The sequence below is a fragment of the Notamacropus eugenii genome, chromosome 2 (assembly GCF_028372415.1).
Source record: "Notamacropus eugenii isolate mMacEug1 chromosome 2, mMacEug1.pri_v2, whole genome shotgun sequence".
In the NCBI taxonomy this organism is placed as follows: domain Eukaryota; kingdom Metazoa; phylum Chordata; class Mammalia; order Diprotodontia; family Macropodidae; genus Notamacropus; species Notamacropus eugenii.
In genome coordinates this window covers 270,230,647-270,253,646 of record NC_092873.1, presented here as the reverse complement: position 1 = coordinate 270,253,646, position 23,000 = coordinate 270,230,647, and the positions used below count along the sequence as shown (strand labels likewise).

General features: G+C 41.9%; 1 protein-coding gene across 2 annotated transcripts in view; it reads right to left on the bottom strand.

The window, feature by feature from the left end:
• SLC44A3 (solute carrier family 44 member 3) overlaps positions 1–23,000 on the bottom strand; it is a 99,847-nt gene that overhangs the window by 51,427 nt on the left and 25,420 nt on the right. For both annotated transcript variants that reach the window (XM_072644066.1, XM_072644067.1), the window contains exons 6-9: positions 20,232–20,392; positions 17,605–17,694; positions 15,040–15,164; positions 8,457–8,643 (exon numbers count right to left, since the gene is read on the bottom strand). In XM_072644066.1, coding sequence (XP_072500167.1) covers positions 8,457–8,643; positions 15,040–15,164; positions 17,605–17,694; positions 20,232–20,392 — 563 coding nt within the window. The remainder of the gene's footprint in view (positions 1–8,456; positions 8,644–15,039; positions 15,165–17,604; positions 17,695–20,231; positions 20,393–23,000) is intronic.

The window sequence follows — 23,000 nt, the reverse complement described above, 5'->3', positions numbered from 1 at the left end:
GCTCTTAGTGTTTCAGGAAGAAACAGATCTGAGTAGTAACAACAGCTGACATTTATCTGTGTCTTCAAGGTTTTCAAAGTGCTGTGAGGCTTACATAATGAAAGACTTAGAGCTGGAAGGGACATTCAAGGCCAAGTAGCCAACCCTCACATTTAACAGCTGAGGACATTGGGGTCTGAGGGGTTAAATGATTGCCCAGGGTTACAAAGGATCACAGATTTAGGGCTGGAAGAGCAGGCAATCAGGCAGCATTTCTACTTAAGTTTCATTAATACCTTCATTTTAGAGATGAGGAAACTGAAGGTCCCTAAGGCTAAGTGGTTAGCCAACGGATACAGCTTGTAAGTTTCCAAGGCAAGATCTGAACCCTCACTTATAACAACTCCAAGGTCAGCCCTGCTTCCATCACATCACATGGAGGAACCATGTTTGCTGTCTGTCCCCATTTGCATGTGAACCTTGGCACAGGTCTCTTTCCCTGGCATGTGACTTTTCCTTACTTTGGTTCACTTTTAGGGTGATGCTTATAGCCTCTGGCTGGCCTTTCATTGTGAAAGTCTAGAAACTAATGTTTGGGACAGCCAAGAGCTGGCAGGTAGGCATATGTATAACTCAACTGTCCTCTCCTATACACCAGTGCTTGTGCATTCAAGAGCCCTCTGCTGGTCAAATTAGAAGGTCAGCTACTTTATCAAGAAAGTCTGAAAGGAGGCCAGAATTCTGAAGACTCACATAGGATCAAATGGACACAAAAGAAGGGGACAGGGAGAGATTATAATAGACAAACACTAGACTGAGGGCCAGGAAACCTAGCTTTGAGTCCCAGGTCTTCTACTAACTAGCTATATTAATGCCTTGGACAGGTTATTTAATCTCTCTGACCTTCACTTCAGCCATAAAATAGGAATTCTGAATTTGATGATTTCTAATTTGTTTTCCAACTCTTAGACTCAATGGCCAATAGAAAGTGGGAAACCAATCAATCCATAAGCATTTATTCAGGAGTTAGATGGCTTAGTGCATGGAGCCCTGGAGTCAGTGAGACCCAAACTCAAATCTAGCCTCAGATGCTTACTAGTTGTGTGACCTTGGGCAAGTCACTTAACTTCTGTTTGCCTTGAAGGTAGCTAGATAGCTCAGTGGATAAAGTGCTGGGTCTAGAGTCTGGAAGACCTGAGTTCAAATCTGGCCTCAGACACTCACTGGTTGTGTAACCCTGGGCAAAATCAACCTGTTTGGCCTTAATCTACTGGAAATGACAAACCATTCCAGTGTCTTTGCCAAGAAAACCCCATATGGGGTCAAGAAGACAAAGATACAACTGAACAACACAGTATGTGTTAGGAGGGTTGAGGATACAAAGAAAAAACAGAAACAAAACTTGCCCTGAAGGAGTTGAATGGGGTAGCCAACATGTACATTAATGGGTAAATACAAGATATATATAGGGTAGGGGAAGGTACCAGTAGCAGGCAGGGACTGGGAAAGGTTGCCTTTAGAAGGTGGTATTTCAGCTGAGCCTGGAAAGTCAGGATTCTAAGAGGCAGACAGGGGGCATTCCAGGGCTGTGGGACAGCCAGTACAAAATCTTGAGACGAGACATGGAGTGCATCAGGGATGGCAAGGAAGATGAAAGAGGCAAATGTCAGGCCAGGATCTCTTCTGGGCAGCCAGAAGTAACAGATGGGATTAGTCATCTCCAGCAAATCTGCTCTGGACCAATCCACTCTATGAAGTGATCAGTTAGGTGACACTAGTCTAGAAGAATAGAAATGAGATATGGGGAGGGGGTGGAGAGAAGAGGGAGCCTGTCATGGTACCAAGGCATGTGAAGGGCTATCATGAGGAAGAAGGATTCACTTCGCTTCCCTGGGCTCGAGACAGCAGAACTAGAAGCCATGGTTGGATGTAACAAAGAAGCAAATTTAGATTTGTTTAAGGAAAAATTTACTGATAATTAGAGCTGTCCGAAAAAGCCAAATGAACTGTCTTGGGAAATGTTGGGTTTTCCTCCGCCTCCAGTAGTCTTCAAGGAAAGGTCTAGTAAATGTCAGAGTTGAGACTGGAACCCAGGTCCCCTGACTGCAACTTCGGTGCACTTCCCTTCTACCATTTAATTTGGTACTTGATCAACACCTCCTATGTTTGCCAGAGGTATCCCTGGCCTTCCCAAGTTGCTTCTAAGCATCTAAACATCTGGAGGACAATGACAAGGCTCTGGAGCACAATGACAAGGCTAGAGATTGCAGCACATAAGGATTAAAGGAGCCGAGGCCATCTGGCTCAGAGAAGATAGAATTTGTGGGAGGACGTGACTTCTGTCCGTACCTGAAACACCTACGTGTTAAAGACTGGTTTGTGTCTGGGTCCAGAGGGCAGAGCTAAGAGCAAGGGGGTGGGGGCTCAGAAAGGCATAAAGAAAGGCTTGGCATAAAGAACTTACTCATGTTATCTAAAGTTGGGTATTTGTTTCTTGAACAGATGGGTTCACTGAGCATGGGATGTTATCAATCCACCAAACTGGCCTTCACGGCAGGTCTTCAAGCAAAAACTGGATGACTTCTTGGCACAAGAGTTAGAGACAGGATTACTTTTCAGTTATGAGCCTTGATGTGTTTTGAAGTTCCTTCCAATGCTGACATGTGATTTTTGTGAAGGCAGAGACGATGCTCTATGCTCCTCCCCACCTACATCTTCCAAAACACTGAGCATGTGGTAGATAGCTACGAAGAATCTTTCAACTTTTTAAAGTAGTCAACAAGCATTTATCATTGTTGACTGACACATAAAAAATAGCAATGTGCTCTACTTTTGAGGTTAACTAAATGAATGGGGGTACTAGCTAGACTGTTTTCAAATCTGCCAGATAGACCAAGGAGAATTTTGGAAAGACCCTAAATCCAGGATTTACGTATCAAGTTATTAGCCAACAGACATAACTTCCAATAAAATGGTAATATGTCACCTTATGGCCACAATATTTATCTTGTATATAGCTTGTTTGTATATGCTTATTTTCATAATTACTAGCTACATGACTCTGAGCCAGTCACTTAACCCTGTTTGCCTTGGTTTTCTCATCTGTAAAATGAACTGGCAAACTCATCCAGTATCTTTGCCAAGAAAACCCCAAATGGGGTCATGAAGAGTCAGACATGACTGAAACAATTGAACAACGTGTATAGCATCATTTCCATTATGTTGTGAGCTCCAGAAGGGCAGGGACTATCTTTTACCTTTCTTTGCTTAGCACAATGCTGGGCATGTTGTTGTTTAGCTGTTTTTCCGTCATGCCTGACTCTTTGTGACCCCATTTAGGGGTTTTTTTGGCAAAGACACTGAATGAGTTTGCCCTTTCCTTCTCCAGCTTATTTTACAGATGAGGAAACTGAGGCAAACAGGGTTAAGTGACTTGCCCAGGGTCATACAGCTACTAAGTATCAGAGGCCTACATCTCAACTCAGGAAGAGGAGTCTTCCTGACTCTAGGCCTGGTGCTCTATCCACTGTGCCACCTAGCTGCACCCCCTCCTGGCATGTAGTAGATAATAAATAATGTTTATTGATCTACTACTTTATCTTATCCTCGAATCATATTTGTGAGGTGAGGTCAATCAAATGACAAAGTTATTATTATTGTCATTTCCCATCAGACTGCCCTGCTTCCTTTCTTTTTAAAAATATGTTTTACTGAATTTGATATTTCTAAAGGATGCATGTGGATACAGTGGATAGCGCACCAGGCTTAGAGTCAGGAGAACCTGAGATCAAACGAGCAACTAACCCTCTCCTTGTGGCTTCTGTTTCTTTCCTTATCTACAAAATGGCGGCAGGGATAGGGTTGGACTTGATGACCTCAAAGTTTTCCTCCAGTCCTTAATCTAGGATCCTATGCCTTTTTTTCTTTATCTATAGTCATTTCCTGATATTACATGCCACCATCTCCTTTAACAAAGGGGATAAAATCATCCCCTTTAACAGAGAAAAAATTAAACAAAACTGATGCCATGACCAAGTGTGCCATCATATGCAATATTCTCTTCCTATAGTCTCTCATCTCTCTTCCTGAAAGGAGAGGATTCTCTGAGATCAATGTTCTCATTTTGTTTAATCTGAATCGAGCTGCTTTTCAGGGCAGTTTCCATTTACAGCATTCTTATCATTGTGTAAACACATCCTGGGGTCTCCTTTCTGAGCTTATTCTGGGTACCTTGTGTACAGTTCTCACAACTTTTCCTGCTCAGGGTGACAGCCATGCTCATCCCTCTGAGTCACCACACAGATGGAAATGGACCTCTCAGCAGCTGCCCAGTTCCTCGCTGGGTCAGGGAAAGGCTGCCAGAGACTGGTGACGTGGGCAGCAGGAGGAAGGCAGAAGCTGAATGTGGCCAAGTTCATCTCAGTTCCTTTCAGTACAACAACAGCATCTGCTGGGTTACGGAGGTTACTGCAATTTTTTTTTCCTGCTTTTTCCATTTCAGCTGGTGAGTGCTATGGTGGCTGGTTGCACAGAGACATCCACTGAGACAGGCAAGAAATCAGTTATACCTATGGCTGTAATCCTCATGGAATTTTACTACCTGTGTGGTAGGCTGATAACATCCCTTTCTCAATGAACCATCTGTTCAAGAAACAAACACCCAAACAATGTTGATGCTTATCATATTTCCCCTTTGGGGATTTAAGGCATGTCAAATATTAATTCTTTCAATCAACTGATATGGTTCAAAAGTTGCAAATATTTGCCTCTCATTTTAGTTACTTTTCCTGAGCGTCTTTTAAAGAATGCCTTGTTACGTGATGAGAGATACATATTCTTGAGCAACTTGTGCACTTATGAAGGGCTGCTTCTGCCCTCTGGTCAGGCCTCTAAAAGTAGACACTTGGGCACTTTGGCCAAAAGGTTTCTGAGAACAACAGATGATCTTGGTGTGTGGCACAGATCATCTTGCTAGTCTCAAGCTGTTGCTGGGACCATGCCCCTTAAGCCTTTCCTGACTGGTAGAACCTGCTACAGCTTGGACTCTACTGGCCTGGTCTTGAAGATCCCAGAGTCAGCTACAAGCTACAAAGAGGCATCAGAGTAGACATCAAAAGCATGATAATAAATAATATTTATTAATTAAATAATAATATGATAAATAAAACAATATTTATTATTAATATATGAATAACAATAAATAATTAAAATAAGAAATTAAGTAATTTATTAAAAAATTATAATAATAAAGTGGCCCCCCAAAGTTACCCTAATGTTTGGCATTGGAGGGAGGGCTCTGAGAAGCTGCTATAGGCTTCTGTTTGCAAAAAAAGTATTTCACTGATGCTCTTTTTAATTGTAATTTGCAGTCCCTACCTAACATTCCATCCTACCCAACTCATGCCACCCTGAGTCCTTCCTTATGGCAGGCTGATTTTCCTGCCTCAAGTCTCTTCTCACCCTAACTTAGTTGTCAAAGTAATTTTGCTAAAACATAGATCGAACAAAAAAAAATTGAGGATCAAACGTAAGCTTCTCTTTTTGACTTTTAAAACCCTTTACGACCTGGCCCCTTCTTTCCTTTACAGTCATCTTACACTGGACCTCTCTCCAGCCCTTCTATTGCCTTTCTCTCATGACACTTCACCTTCCAAGTCCTTTGCTCTAGTTATCTTCCACACCTGGAAGGCACAAGTCTCCTTCTGGTTTCCTTCAAATCCCTCCTTCTGCCAAAGGCCCTTTTCAGTCTTGCTTCCAGCCTCTCCTTCCTGCTGGCCCCTTACCTCTGAGATTATACACTATAATATCTTGGATGTACTTTTTCTTTTTGCATGTTGACTCCCCTACTAGAAGGTGAGCTACCTGAAGGGAAGGATTACTTTTCTGCCTTTGTTTCTGGCACACAGTAAGCACTTAAATGTTTGTTGACTGACTAAACTGACCATGTCTGAACATGTATGTCTCATGCTGTACTTAGAGTCTACCAAGAGAGTGGGGATATACCATTCATACTTTGTAGTCACATAACCCATTAGGACTGTCTAAAAATGTAAATCTCGTGCCATACCCACAGTACACTACCTATTCTCCAAGAGGAAGGCCATCAGACCTCTGTAGATGCAATTTATCACTGAATTGAGTCTTTCTGGGTTGTTTTCCTTTCTGTGGCTGTGGTCACCATGAAAATTGTTCTCCTCATTGTACATCTATGGCCTTTCCCCACTAACACATTAGTACAAGTTTTGCACACAGCTAATTGTTACCTCTGATATGTGCTGGCTGTGAGACCTAGGGCAACTCACCTAACTGCTTTTCAGTGCTCCAGGCAACTCTCTAAGACTTCCAGTTATATGGCTGGTGGGGGTGTTCTTGTCCACTCAATTCAATCTTCATGATCTCCCATGGACCATACTGTCCATGGGGTTTTCTTGGCAAAGATACTAGAGTGGTTTGTTATTTCCTTCTCTAGTGGATTAAGGCAAATAGAGGTTAAGTGACCTGCCCAAGGTCACATAGCTACTAAGTGTCTGAGGCTGGATTTGAACTCAGGTTTTCCTGAGTCCAGGCCACTGAGACACGTTATATAGCTGGTACTGATTTGCATTAGTAAAGAGAATTTCTTCATTAGGAGTTCCCTGAACTAATAAAATCATAGGTCCCCAAAAGAAATAGGTCAGGAGAGTCTGACCCCGAGGGCACAGAATGTGGGAGAGGATGGAACAGAAGTAGGAAGAGGAGATAAGCATGGCAGCTGGGAAGGATACAGTTGCTAAATAGGGGTGATGGATAAAGAGACGAGATGCAAGAGGACTGTCCTAACATCGATGCACTGTATATGTGCTGGGAGAAATGACACCTCTCTACAAATCAAATGAAATGAGTGCTTATTAGCACAATGCCTGGCACATAGTAGGCACCTAATAGATTCATGTTCCCCACTTCCTCTCTCTAAGCCTGATCTCTACAGTTTCCAGGGCTAGTGCTTTGTGGAGCATAGGAAATGAATCAACACACAGGTACGGACAGATTCATTTATTTTGGCTAAGACATCATATATGACTCAGGAGCTCCCCTCCCCAAGCCCTGGTTCAAAAGAAAGTCAGCCAAGACACGAAGTCTATGTCAGATTATTCACCACATTTATAGGATCATATGTTTATAGTTGGAATGGACTTTAGAAGCGAGAGGCTACAAGTTCAGTAGCTTCTTTCACAGATAAGGAAACCAAAGCACAGAAAAGTGAACTTAGATATACTGCATCGATTTAACTTTTTGGGATTCATGGACTTGAGTTTCTATGCTCACTCAGCTTTCAATTTCTGCCACCTACTTTTTGTTTTTTTAAACTGGGGGCAAGGCAGGGGGTGAGATATCAAATAGGGGTTTTCTCCAGTGCAGGGAACTCCCAGCGAGGAAAATCTCTCTATTAATGTAGGTTGGCACCTTTCCTCAATTTACAATCCTAGAGAGTTGTCTGAGCCACAAAATGACTTTCCCAAATGCCTCAGTTCAAAGCCTGCCTCAGACCCTTATTAATTGAGTTATCTGAGGTTAGTCACTTATCTCATTCAGCCTCAGTTCTGTCACCTGTAAAACAAGGAAATAATAGCGTCCAGGGTTGTTGTGAGGATCAAATAAGATAATGTGTATAAAGTGATTTTGAAAACTTAATGCATTATGTGTTTATAATAACAGTTATTATCACAGTTATTCTGGTTTCTCTCTCACCCTCTAATAATTTCCTATCAGCTAGTTTATCACTTTGGGTCAAGGTTCAATTTAAAGACATTTGATAGTATTATTTCTAGGCAGATCATCTTTTTTAATATTATATTAATTTCCAGAATTCTTTGAGTCCCTACAGAATCGTCATGATGTAATAATTCTTTAAATATACATATTATACATATGTATATATTTGTATTACATGATTGCTATTATAGGTGTTTCAGGTCAATGGCTATTGTGTTGCTGGTTTTGTAAATATACACACATGTGTGTACATAAGTGTGCCACGTGTATACACGTATATATACACATACATGCTTTTATGTATACATATATACACATACAAGGCAATTGGGGTTAAGTGACTTGCGCAGAGTCACACAACCAGTAAGTGCTAAGTGTCTGAAGCTGGATTTGAACTCAGGTCCTCCTGACTCCAGGGCCAGTGCTCTATCCACTGGACCATTTAGCTGCCCCCATGCTTTTTTTTTAAAGCTTTGTTATTACTTCCCACAAAATCTAATACTAATCAGATCATACAATACCCAATAAACAAAGTCACAATTGTACAGGAGGCAGAAAGCACGTTCCTATGCTTCTTCCATGGCAAAGTCCTGACACTCCCCAACTCCACCTTCATCAGCTCCCCCTTGGCATGCTATCACCTCCTCTTACAAGAGAAAGAGCCCTCATCTCTAAATAAAGACCACCTCCAGACGAAGGCATGCTAAAAATACCTGGTCACTTACCTGCAGTTCCTAAACTCAGCAGCACGGCAACCCACAGCACCCAGAAGAAGATGAGAATGAAAAACGTCCCAAGTGGCTGGAGGAGCAGGAAGGGGGAACTGCTGATGGTTTTACTCGTTACTTGGAAAAGGTCTACTGTCAGCTGGATCCTCTCTCTGAGAACAAAAATCGATATGAGCACAGCCACCTGTTAAGGAAAAAGCTATTAGCAAATTCTTTTTAAAATTCCTGGAGAACTGTATAGTATTTTTTAGGTTTTAAGAAATTTAAGTTACTGAATTCTCAGAAGGCAGCTCATTCCTTTGTCACGACCTGCCCCCTTCTACCTTTCCAGTCTTCTTCCAGTTTCCTCCCTACTACGTGCTCTTTGATCCTGTGACAACAGCCTTCTTGACGTTCCATGAACAAGACACTCCATGTTTCTCAGTTTTGGGTATTTTTTTCCAGCTGTCCCCCATACCTGGAATGCTCTCCCTCCTCAGCTCCATCTATTGGCTCCCCTGGCTTCTTTTAAGTCCCAATTAAAATTGCATTTTCTGCAGGAAGCCTTTCCCACACTCCCTGAATTCTAGTGCCTTCCCTTTATTAATTGCTTCCCATTTTTCCTGAATACAGCTTGTTGGTATGAATGTTTACTTGTTCTCTTTACCCATTAAATTGGGAGCCCCTTGAGGGAAGGGGGTCTTTTGCCCTTTTATATTCCTAGCACTTAGCACAGCATCTGGCACACAGTAGGTACTTAGTGTTTATTGACTAAGTTCTGCTTACTCTTTTCACATCAACTGATAAATTCTGTGCCCAATGGAAAGGGAGGAGGGCAGTAAAATAAAACCACAGAGAGCGAATTATTATGCAGGGCATTCAGCTTTTATTTCTATCACATTTCTTCCACAGTACTTACTATAAATGATCATCATGCATATGGTGCTCAATAAAGGATGGTGGACTGAGGAAAGGGAAAGGGGAGAGGAGATGCAAAGGAATAAAAAACTAAAGAAACAATGCAATGATGTACTATTACGTTTATCTTTCATTTGGATATAAACTGTAAATGAAGCAAAATGGGATGATCTTTTATGGAAAAAAGTGAGTTTCTCACTCTGGACTAAAGGAGTGTAGGTATTCGCATAAGCAAAAAGCTATAGTGCAAAGAACACCAGATGCAGAATCAAAGGTTGTCCATCTGCGTTCTAGTTTTGTCATTTAGTAGATGTCTGACCTTGGCAAAGTCATCTAACCTGTCTGTGCCTCAGTTTCCTCATCTGGCACACAGTAGGCATTTAATAAATGCTCATTGCTTGACCTAGTAAAGGAAGTTTGAACCAGATGACATGCTAAGTGTCCTTTCAGAGCTAAATCTGTGAGCCTATAATATCTATATTTTATAATCCATTTTGTGGGAGGCAGTATGGGGCAGGAGGAACAAACATTAGCTATGAAGTCAGCAGGCACAACATCTCTAAATCTTCTGCACGTAACTTGTCTCTAGAATGGGACAATGATACTTATACTACCTTATTCACATAACTATTGTGAGGGTTAAGAGACAACGTATATAACACTCCACTGGGCAGTGCTTGGAAGATCAGCCTTGGGCTGTGTATATAGTGGGAGATGTGACTTCTGATTGGCTGAGAACACAGAGTGAGATGCTGTAAACCTGAGACATGGGGCTTACATCTTCCCTTCTGAATGGTAAACTGGGGTCCTTGGGGCTATTCAAAAGGCTCCCAACAACTTCACTGGAAGTCCTCCCTCCCATGTCTGTTTCTGTGTCTCATTCAAATACATCCTTAACGTATCATTCTCAGTATTCTCTCAGCCAATCAGGAGTCATGAATCCTTTAAGATATACACCTCTGGGAATGGCCAAGGGGGGTGTTATATATCTGGAGAGTACTTTCTAATTGTAAAGAGCTACAGAACTGTCCATTTTGCTGTTTATTTTATATAAGGTATCCCTAAAGTCTTAGGGCAATTTTAAGCTATTAATGTTTAAAGACATAGTATGCTATTGACCACAATTTGGGAACACACAGCAGGTAATTTTCCCAGGAGACATAGGAAATTTGTATAACAATCCATATTATTTCACCTGGCTTCCCTTGAGACAAACAGTACCAACTGGCAAGCAAGGTAAGAGTTGATGGCCATGGAATATGGCAGGCTAAACTAACCTCCATGGAAAGAGAGCCCCTGCCTGCCTTGGCCCCATGAGCCCTGCATTCTACTCTGCAGGCAAGCTGAGGTAGGGTAACCCCTGTGGAGATCTTTAGAGAATAATGTAACATGTGTCTTTTAAAGTCATTTCATATTCGTTAACTACAAAACTGCCACTTTGTACCATGTTATTCCACTCTTGCTGGTGTCCACTTTACATCTACTTAAAAGAGACAACATGATGTACTAGAAGGAGTACTACAATTGGAGTCAGGATGATATGGACTCAGATCCTGCCTCTGATGCATACTGAATCTGTCACCACTTGTGATTCACAGTCTCTGATTCTCAGCTTCCTTATCTGTAAAATGAGGATTGTAATACCTGCAGTCCTCTCTTCCTAAAGGACTACTGTGAGGCTTTAATGACATGATGTACAAAAAGTACTCTGTAAAATAAAGTGCTCTGTCAATGATTAAGACAGACATAAACATTTTACTCAAAAGTAATCTACGAGAAATCTTCTTTGATTCCCTCAGTCATAAATGTTCTGTCCCTCTTTTAAACTCCTGACATGTACAATTATGTAAGCTCCTTAGGAGTAGGGATTATTTCATTCTTTGTCTTTGCATCACCAGCACCAAGAACGCAGTAGGTGCTTAATGGATGCGTGTAGATTGATTGAATGTGTAATACATACATACATACATACATACATACATACATACATATATATATTTGTGTGACATCTCCTCTGCTGGGTCTTTATCCAGATTTCGCTCGCTCATTGTGGGTGTCCTTTAAGGTTCTGTCTTGAGCCCTCTACACTTTTCCTTCTATATTACTTCACTTGGGGATGTCATCAGCTCCCATCATTCAATGATCATCTCTATGCTGATATTCTCAAATCTACTTACACAGCCCTAACCTCTCTCCTGATCCCAGGCTTACATCTCAAACTGTCTACTGGATGCCCTAAAGACATCTTAAACTCAACATATCCAAAAGTTAACTCACTATCTTTTCCCCCAAAACTTTGCCTTCTTCCAAACTTCCTTTTCTATTGATGAGCCACCATCTTTCCAGTTCCCCAGGCTCACAACTTAGGTGGCATCTTCAACTCCTAACTCCCTCTAATTCCCTATACCCAAACATGGTCATTCTATCTTTGTATCATCTCTTGTACCTGCCACACCATCACACTTGCTCCTCCTCTGATACTGCTACTACCTGGGTGCAGGAGCTTATCACCTCATACCTTATCACCTATGACCTTGGACAAATGTGGGGGGATGCAGAAAAAGGAAAGGTGGCAGTGACCCCCCAGAAGGGAGGGGATAAACTTGGTTTTCCTCTAATGCCTTCTAATTTCTCTTCTCTCTTTGCTTTTTCTATTTCCCTTCCCCAAAGCATTCTGGCTTTGGGCTGGGAAGCAATTCTAGTGTGGGTGGATGGTGGGGTAGGGGGGGGATAGAGACTTTGACTTGGGATAAGGATGAGGTAGGAACAGACAGTATTTCCCTTCTCCTTCTTCTTCTCACTACATGGAGACAAGAGCTAGTTGTGTACATATGAGAGGGAGAAAGGCATCAATCAGATGTAGGTTTTCCTCTCTCCATCCTCTGTCCTGTCCCATGTCACTAAAACCGGCATTCCCTGGCACTTGGTCTATAGCTCTATTGTGGAGAGCAGAAGGGGTTTTAGAAGTCACCTAGCTGTGGGGGCATGAACATGATCATCATGAACAATTACTGAGTACTATGGGTGGCAGCTCCACTCCTCACTAACTGTGTGACCTTAGGTTAGTCGTCTATCCTTTGAGATCTGCTTTCCTTCTTTGTAATGACATTTGCTCTACCTGCCTCACAAGGTTGTGAGGAAAATGAAACAACTACTGCACTGACGAGTCCCAGGAAGACCGGGGTCCTAATTCTATCTCAAAGGCTTAGTAGCTGTGTGATCCTAAGCATGACATTTGACCCATCTGGATCTCAAGTGTCTCTTCTATAAAAAAAGATTGTTGTAAAGATTAAATAATATGCTGTAAAATGCCTTAAGAAACTTTAAGAGCTACACCGAGTATTCCAAAAGTCTTAGTGGAATTTTAAGTTTTGATACCTCAAAGACTTTTTAGTATCACCCATATAAGTGTTGATTATTGCTACGACTAGTGTTATTAATGATGACAAATCTTAAAATGCTAAATAAATCTGAATTATTATTACTAGGTATTTGGAAAGATAGAAAGAAGTCTTGGACATGTTCTCTCCTTTCAGGGATTATACCATCTAGTTGGGGTGGGAGGTGGGGGACCTATCTATACTGCTTCCTCATTTGATTTCATTGTTGTCTGTATCCATTTTAGGCACTTATACAGTCTCTGAATCCCTCTGATATATGTTTACTTCTCTATTTGAGCATAATTTCTTTGATATTAGGGATTCTCTCACTTTTCTTCCTGTATCCCCAATGGTGTTTAATAAATGCCTTTTTATTTATTCATCCTAATTTGTATCATATTTATCTGTGTAGATCTTACTATCCCTACTAGACTATAATCTCCTTGAGGGCAGGGATCATTTCTTTTCTATCTTTTCTTTTCTTTAATGCTAGCAAAGTATATTGCATATACTCAATAAATGTTGAATAAACAAATGAAAAGAAAAACCACGGTGCAAAGTAAAAGATGCAAAGGGCTAAGTGAGGGAAATAAAGGCTGCTACGTGGGATTCTCTTGTGGCAACCACCATACCTTCCCTAGGCATGGAGAGGAGAAGGAACTCCCCCTCCTGAGGGTAACATCCTTCTCTTTTATCTAGGCTTACACAATTCTCTGTGCCAAGAATGAATTACATGCCCTGGGAGCTGGGTGGTCCTTAGAGATTTTGTGTGCAAAGAAGTCTTGTAAAGGACTAAAGGAAAGCCAGAGATACGCCCCAAGAAGCAGGTACCTGGCTTTTGAGAAATCCATCTTCTCCTTTTCTATGACTTCCTTTGTGGGGGAATAACCCCTTTCTCTGCTCCCCACCCCTAAAGGTGAGCATCCCACATATGAAAGGACAGAGGGATTATGGATCAGTTGAAATCATTTTCTGGCCCCATGAAATAGGCAACCATGGTGCATACCCACTACGAGCTAATTTCTCAGGATTTGAGAAGTGGGGGTGGGGTAGGGTGGAATAAAGCTTCTTTCTGCTGTCTTGGCACTTGGCACTCATGTGTTTCTAACTAGAGCTCACAGGGGAGGAGAAAGCAGGTTCTCTGAAAACTAAACCCACCCAGCAGCCAACAGGTTTGGAAACAAAGGGGTCTGTGTCCCGCTGCATCGTGAGATGTTACGCTAGCCAGAAAGCAGCACGTTCATTGGCCAGGGGGAGGTGCCAGTCTTCCCAAACAGGAAACATTCCCCACATTATTGGGAGGCTGTAACCTCATCCCCCCTCGGCTACTACTTTGTGTCTGCTTAGACAGGAATGAAAGCAGCAGAGTGCTAAATTAACATCCATAGGTGCCCTGGGAGGAAGCAGAAGGGATTTCATAAAAAGAGATTTGCTCTTCTTGTTCAAAGATTTTCCTTCATCCCTAGGTAGGAATTAGAGAAGCAAAGAGGCATCCTCTTTCCCCCGCACATTCTGAGGTGAAGGGCTAACCATGGCTTTTTTTGTTTTTGTTTTTCTGAAAAGGCCATTCTGGAGATTCGGCTGGCTGCTTGCTCCTCTCCACATGCCCCCGTTCCTGAACGCAGCCCTCCATCCCCCACCTCTATGCCTATGCTCTGGCTGTCCCCCATGTCTGGAATGCTCTGCCCTCTCACCTTTCAGTTTCCCTGGCTTCCTGGCAAGACTCAACTCAAATTCTACTTTTGGAAAGAGGTTTTTCCTGATTCCATAAATGTTAATGCATTCTTCTTTCCAATTACTTTCATCTATACTGTATATAGATCTTATATGTACACAGTAATTTACATGTTGTCTCTCCCACCAAAATGTACAATCTTTAAGGATTAAGACTGGGTTATTTTTTTGGGGGGGGAGAAGGGGACTTTCTTTGCATACCCAGTGTTTTTCTTTGCATGCACAGTGTCTCATTTTTCAGTTCATGTCCAACTCTTCGTGATGCCATTGGGGGTTTCCTTGGCAAAGATACTGGAGTTGGAGTGGTTTGCCATTTCCTTCTCCAGCTCATTTTACAGATGAGGAAACTGAGGCAAACAGAATTAAGTGACTTGCCCAGGGTCACACAGCTAGTAATTGTCAGAGGCTGAATTTGAACTCAGGAAGATGAGTCTTTCTCATTCCAGGCCCAGCACTCTATCCACTGCTCCACCTAGCCACATTTGCCCAGTACATAGAAAGCACTTAATAAATGTTCGTTGACAGACTGAGTCACTTGCTTGCCCTGCTAGAGTAGGGACACTTCTTACCGTGATCACTGTGGAGACAACAGCAAATCCCAGTAAACATTTCATATTTTCCCTTTCGTTGTCCAATTCGATGCTGAGGTCATTGATATAGTCATAATACAGCCACCATAAAACACCAGAGACAACTGGAAAACAAAATACCATCTGGCCTCAATCAATCCTCATTCTAAAAGATATAGATCCTACAGCTAAGCTGCTGAGTCTGTCTCCTGCTCACCCTGGGATGGCCTCTCAAGTACAGGGGTCCCAAACCACAGAAGGCTTTGCAGGTAATAAGCCACACTGTTTCATGGAGTTGGGAAGGGAATGAGTCCTGAGTGTGACTTGCAAAGCACTAGCTTTGTGCTGCACCTTGCAATTGCTGCGAATCTCTGGGTGGTCTCCAAGGGTAGTCCAGAGCCACAACAGGGCCCAGTCAGCTGGGAAAGGGGAGCACCAGGCTCAGAAACCCAAGTGCCAAGTGTAGGAGCAGCCCTACCTTTGATGTCCTGTGCAAGCAGAGACCCATTTTCTCATTTATAAGCTGAGGACATAGTTATCACCCACTTAATTAAGGAATAATGACAGGATTTAGACTTAGACCAGACCATTAGTAGTACTAATCTGTATCTGAACAGGAATCCCCTCCCCAATATCTCCAACAAGTGGTCAGCCAACTCCCACTTGAATTACCTCCCATATACTCTGTATACATCTTGTATTTAAATAGTTATTTGTAGATTGCCTGGCCCTCCCTCCCTTAGAATGTGAGTTTCTTGCGATCAAGGACTGAGTTTTTGCCTTTCTTTGTATCACGAAGTGCTTAGCACAGTGTCTGGAACATAGAAGGCATTTAATAGAAGATTGCTAAATGACTGAATGATCTGATGGATGGAGAGCTCACTACTTCCTAAGAGAGGCCATTCTAATTTAGAATAGGGTCAGTTGTTCTTTTAAAAGTAATTTTTATTATGCTTTTTGCTTTCCCATCATAATCACTCCTAGAGTCCCTAACTATTAGGAATTTTCCCTTTATACCCAGGTGAAATCTACTTCTTGAATATTTCTGCCTTTTGCTCCTGGTTCTGTCATCTGGGGACCATGAAGTACAAGTCTGATTCTTCTTCCATCTGATGAACTTTCAGACACTTGAAGGCAGCTCTCAGCTTCTCTGAATAATTGCATCTGAGTAAACTGAGTCTGAATGGACCTTGACTGCAGTCTTCTCTAGGCTAGTTCCGTCAGTTAACTCTCAGTATGACAGTTCTAGTTACGTTACCATTCTTAAGGCTTTTCTCTGGATCTGTTCCTGTTTGTGAATAATCTTCCTAAAATGTGGTCCCCAGAACTGAACACATGCTCCAGGTATGGTCTAAACAGGCCAGAGGACAGAAGGATTATCATTTCCTTTGTCCTGGATGCTATTCCCCTATGACTACACCTTGTAGAAACTGAGGTCCCTAACGGTTAAGTCCTTAGCCCAAGTTCACACAGGTATAAATTCTAAGTATTAAATAACATCTTAGTCATTTGTACATATCAAATGCTATGGAAATCTTTGTGTTTTTGTAACCCCAGCAACCAATACACTGACTGGTATGCAGTAGGTGCTTGAGAAATGCTGGTCTTATTGAAATGACTCCTGAATTTATAGAGAAGAAGAGTCAGAGTTGAGGAAAAACATCACATACCGTCTTGACCCACTTAAGAATATACACTGATGTGGAATGGAGATAAGCATTTATACAGTTCCTACTACACGCCAGGCACTGGGCTAAGCACTTTACAAATATTATCTCATTGGATCCTCACAACAAGCCTATGGAACAGATGCTGTTCTGTTATTGTGACCATTTTATAGCTGAAGAAACTGAGGTGGACAGGGATGAAAGTGACTTGTCCATGGTCACATAGCTAAGAAGTGCCTGTGGTCAGATTTGAACTTGGTCTTCCTGACTCCAGACCTAAACTGAGCCACTTAACTGCCTCATATGGAATGTATATTCCCCAAAGTCTAGCAGTGTGAAATTGTGCATAGAGGGCTGAATCTGGGAAGAACAGGGTTGAAATCTCACTCCCAGCCCTTGTTAGCTCTTTGACCACAGTCAAGGTCCACTCAAGCTCAGTTTATTCAGATGTAAAATGGGGAGAATAATACCTGTGGGATCTACCTCTCAGGGTTGTTATGAGATAACATTTCCTAAGCACCTGGTGAGTCTTAAAATGTTATAAAAATGTTCTTAATGGACTGAAATTCAGCTATTGGAAATGCCAGTCCAGAAGCAACTCTTTAATCAATTCTCCACAAGTATCAGTTAATTTTTAGGACTATCTGGAGGAAGGTTAGATATGTGATTTCATCTCACAGAGGGAATTTGGGAGAGAGGATAGAGAGCCAGCCTTTGAGTTTGAAAGTTCAAGTTTCATTTATGACACATACTGGTTGTGTGACCCTGGGCTAGTCAGCTTCTCTAAGTCAAAAATGTGTTTGTTGAGAGAGGGCATTTTCATATTGCTAGTTCCCTGAATCAATAAAATCACAGATCGCGATGAAAACAAAAACACAAGCTGTGTAGAAATACTTACACAAGAGGCCCAAAACAACCAAGGAAATGAAAATATGAAGCAGCAGGGTGGTGATGAATCGGAAGGTGAACACCATGGTCAGCGACAGGGCTGCAAAAACAAGGGAAGAAATCACACATGCCAACAACAAGGAGAATAGGGTTAATATGCATAATGGCCACTGCAGCTTCTGGAAGAACCAGGAGCTTCACATGTGCTCGAAAATTTCTGGGGAAATCTGAACATTGCCAAGTGGAGATCCTAAGAACAGCTCAGCTCTGTTAAGAGAGATGGATTAATCAATCCATCAATAAGACATTTATTAGACACCTACTATGTGCTGGGCTCTATGCTGAGTGCTTAGTTGCATGAAGTCTGACCTACTCAAAACAATGACCCATTAATTATTTGGAAATGCCAGGATCTTGCTGAATTGTAAGATTATAAGTAAGATTTGCTGGATCCTAGAGAGCAGGGTCTATGTCATGCCTCTCTTTGGGACCCCAGGGCCTTAACATAGCTCCTTAAATACAGAATTATTATGATTACACAGAAATATGGAGTTTCAAATTCCAAACTGGTTTTGCCTCAGTGCTAAATGACTGGTCTGCAACCCTACATTTCTGAATTCTTTTTGCCTCATATGAGAATGGAGGGATGATGGGGGCTAGGACTGGGGATTAAAAGAAATGTTAGCTCCAATGTATTGCAAGTTTGTCAATTTAACATGAAGGTCAAAGGTAAACTCCTGAAAGGCATTATTTCCTTTGTCTCTGTACTCCATTGCCTCGTGTTGTTACCTAGCACGCTACGGACTTTAATAAATGCTGACTGAAATGAATCCAAGATCTTTCCCCCAATGTTTCCCGAGGTCTGGGGTCACCCTGGCTTTCCAGTCTTGTTTCTATTACTACTCTTTCCCCCTGTTCCCCAGTCAGTCTGGACAACTCCCCACCTGCAAACACACATGCACAGAGCTCTCCTTGCTCAGCTTTCCTTATACCTGGAATGCCCCTGTCTGCTTTTTCTGTGGGACTCATACTCATCCTTTAAAGATCAATACAAAAGCACCTTTTCCAAGGTGTCTCCTTTAATCCCGCTCTCCCTATGTTGCCAGCAAGAGCCCCCTTCAGCTTCATATAATACTGGGCTTAGCAACTCTCTCTTTTAAAAATAGTATCGTATTTTTTCTATTTATATGTAAAGATAATTTTAAACATTCATTAAAAATTAATGATTATTTACATAATTTATTACATAAAATAAAATTAATTAATATAAAATTCATTTATTTCATACCAGTTACATGTAAAAAATAATTTTTAACATTTGTTTTAAAAATTTTGAGTTCCAAATTCTCTCCCTTCCTCTCTCCCCACCCTCCTTCTTTGAGAAGGCAAACAATTTGATTTGTTACATACAACATTAATTTTTTATATAAAAATTTGAGTTGCAAATTTTCTCCCTCCCCCTAAGAAGGTAAGCAATTTGATGTAGGTTATATATGTGTAATTGTGTGAAACATATTTCCATATGAGTCACCTTGTAAAAGAAGAAACAGAACAAAAGGAAAAGAGCCACAAAAAATAAAGTGAAAATAGTCTGCTTCCATCTGCATTCAGAATCCAGAGTTTTTCTGGACGTAGACAACATTTCCATCATGAATTCTTTGGATCACTATACTGCTGAGAAGAGCTAAGTCCATCACAGTTAATCGTGCACAATGTTATTATCAACAGGTATAATGTTCACCTGGTTCTGCTCATTTCACTTTGTTTGGCAGCTCTCTAACACACCTGTCATGCAACGTTGTGAACTAAAACTATGTACAAGGGTGACTTTTCTCCCTACTTGACTACATGCCTCTTGAGGGTAGGAGAGGCTTAGCTGCAGGGATATGACTTGGAGTCAGGAGTCTGAACTCTGCCTATGACACTTTCTGATTGTGTGACCTTGGGTCAATTACTTAACTCTCTTTGAAGCACACTTTTGTCACCTGTAAAATGAGGATAAGAGTAGTGCCAACTTCACAGGGCCGTTGCAAGCCTCTTATGAGGTATAGATGGGATCATCGACCTAGAGCCAGAAGGCTTCCTCCAACCTCTCATTTGACAGATGAGGAAACTGAGGCTTTGGGAGATGAAGGCATGTGCCCAGGATCTCACAGGCAGTAAGCATCAGAGGGAAGAAGCTAAGTTATCTAGTTCTCCTTTCACCAGACAATACTTTGAAAACCTAAGGTATTACATAAGTGTCATCCATCATCATTGTCACATCTGATGTCAATGCTAGACCTCCCTCAGAGACCACCACAGTGCTGGGAGCACAGGAGGCATTTAGTAAATGTTTGCTGACCTCTTCTTTAGCTAAACAGGTGAAGGACCCTGGATTGTTATGACTTAAGACTTTAGGATTTTTGACATTTTTCAAATATTTCCATGAAAAATTCAGGCCCAAGTGCTGACAGCTAAGTGAAATAAGCTGAAGGACCTTCATTCTCAGTCCAACACAAGGAATGCAGGCATGAAGCTAAATTCCACTTGGCTAAGCGAGGAGGTGAGTACTCACACAGGACAAGGGCCAACCCAGTTCTAGGCTCACAGGAATTCACTACACCCTTGTCAAAAGCAGTCAAAAAAGAAAATTACCTATTGCAAGGATACACAGGCCGAGCACCGTGCCTCTCCCTGACATGATTCCACTTAGGATGCGATGGAGGGTGTCCACATCATTGATCAGAACAGATGCAAATTTTGAGTAGCACTCAGGGGTCTGAGGGATGCAGCGGTTGAACAAAGGGAAAGATTTGCTAAAAATTAAAAATAGGATGGATATTAGTGCTGTTGTAAGTCCTTCAAGCTAGTATGGAAACATATACAAGAGCTATAGTAAGTATTAATAATAACTAACATTTATAGAGAACTTTCTATGTGATAGGTACTATGTATTAAGCACTTTACAAATATTATGTCATCTGATTCTCACAACTCTGAGAGGTAGGTGCTATTATTACCCCCATTTTACAGTTGAAATAATTGAGGCAAACAGAATTTAAGTGACTTGCCCAGGTTCTGAGTCTGTATTTGAACTCTGGTATTTTTGACTCCAGGCCCAGTGTTCTGTCCACTATAATAATACCGGCTGACCCCTGCTCCCCATCCCTCCCACCCCAATTTCCAAACTTCTCATTCCCAAAACACCAGAGATGTGAACTAAAGCCATCAAGGTGACCGTGTTCAGCGGCTCGGAGCATCTTATGTTCTGGATATGATGGAGATCAGGTGAGTTTTAGAAATTATTAACTCATACTGAAGGAATAACAATTATTTTTTTTTTCTTTTCTGGGACAAACCTGCCTGTGATTTCATTTGTGTAGTCAGCTCCCTATGAGGAAATGTCTTTTACCCATGCAGATAAAGACCTGTTCTGTTGTCTTAGAGTTGCCTGGGACACTGAGAGGTTAAATGACTTTCCAGGACTGTCTTTTCACTTTCTTTATATCCCTAGGATTTAGCATAGTGCCTGACACGTTGCTCTTGTGTAGCCATCCAGTTGTGTCTGACTCTCCATGACCCTGTGGACCACAGCATGTCAGTAGTGTGCATGGGGTTTGCTTGGCAAAGATATCAGAGTGGTTTGGCATTTCCCTCTCTGGTGGATTAAGGTAAACAGAAGTTAAGTGATTTGTCCAGCGTCCTGCACATAGTAAGAGTCTGAGGTCAGATTTAAACTGAGGTGTCCCTGACTCCACACCCAGTGCCCTATCTACTGAGCCACCTAGCTGTTTCAACACACAGAAGCTCTTTAATAAATGCTTATTGATTGACTGACTTGGCAAAGGTGTCACATCTGAGACTTGAACTCAGATCTTTTGACTTTTAAATCTAACCTTCCTCCCAACATGTCCTAGCCCTTTGTGTCCCAGCTAGGCAACAACTATTTATTACAAGTTTCCATGATTAGAATCATGTTTCCTAAAGAACTTGGTGGAAGGGGAAGGGGATGCTGGCACTGGAATATTATCAATTATGGCTATTACAGATCAGAGCACATTAATAAGACTGCTGGCCTCAGAGGATCTTCTGAAGAGAGAAAGAGACTTTGCCATGAGACAGATGGAAGGCAACTGAACACTTCGTCATAAAATGTTCAGCGGAATATATTAGCAGAATTTAGCATGAAAAGTCTCACAAAGGCCAAGGTAGCAAAGGGCTCTCATACATTCAGCTTGGCGCCAGAGGGCAAAAATAGAAGTTAAGACCAACAGTTGTAGAGAAGCAGATCTAGGTTTTATATAAAAACTTCTAATCATCTGAGCCATCCTAGAGTGGAAGGGGCTGCCTCCAGAGGGAGCTCCAAGCAGAGCCTGCATGGCCACTGATCAGGAGGTTACAGAGGCCTCCAGCCTCTTTCTACTTGGATTCAGAGATAAGAATAATACAAGTTCCCTCTGCCTTTCTAGCTGACATCTGCAGAGGGCAGTAACTACTTGACATTTAGCACTGAATGTTTGCTGTGACCACCTCAGAACAATAACAGTAATGACATTTATATTATGCCTTAAAGACCTTAAAGCACTTTTTATACACCATCTCATCTGGGCTTCACAACAATTTTGTGAAGTGGCCACTCCAAGATAAATGTTATTTCCATTCTACGGATGAGGAAACAGAGGCAGAGAATTTAAGTAACTTGCTCATGACTACACAGTTTTACAGTTTCTAAGTTAACCGAGGTGGGATTTGAACCTTGCTCTTACTGGTTCCAAGTCCAGAATTCTATTCATACTACCATGGGGCAAGGAACAAGGAGGCAGTTACCATAGCCCTATTTCCATACTGAGTGCAGTGGGAGGGGAGAGTGTAACAGTCCCTTCTGGAATTGTGATCTCTTTCAATATATGACTCTATTGCTCCTTACCACTAAGCTTCCTGCCTCTAGACCCAGCCCCAGCCCACCTGCAGGAATGTGCCAGATAGAGACAGAAAACAAAAGAGCTGCTCAGAGTGAAGTGAAGGGGATCAGAGATCCCTTTCCCACATGACCTTCCGGACCATCATTACGACTGACTGGTCCTCTGCTTTGATAAGCAAGTGGTCAGATCCCTTGTCCTTTGGCTCCCTAACTTCAACCTCCTGCTGCCCATTATGTCTGTGGTTTAGAGTTGATGGTTGCTAATGTAAACATCTTCTCCTGCTGCCAGCCATCTTGGCACCGTTAAGCTATCATCCTTAGCTTTCCTCCCTGTTAGTGCCAGATTCCTAGGGAGAGAAGTTTACACTGGCCTTCTCTACTTCCTCCATACCCACTTCTTAACCCTTTGGTTTCTGAGCCTACAATCCACTGAAACTGCTTTCTCCAAAGTTACCAACAATCTCTCCCATTTTTTTTTCTTTTTGATTGCTTCACTAAATTTT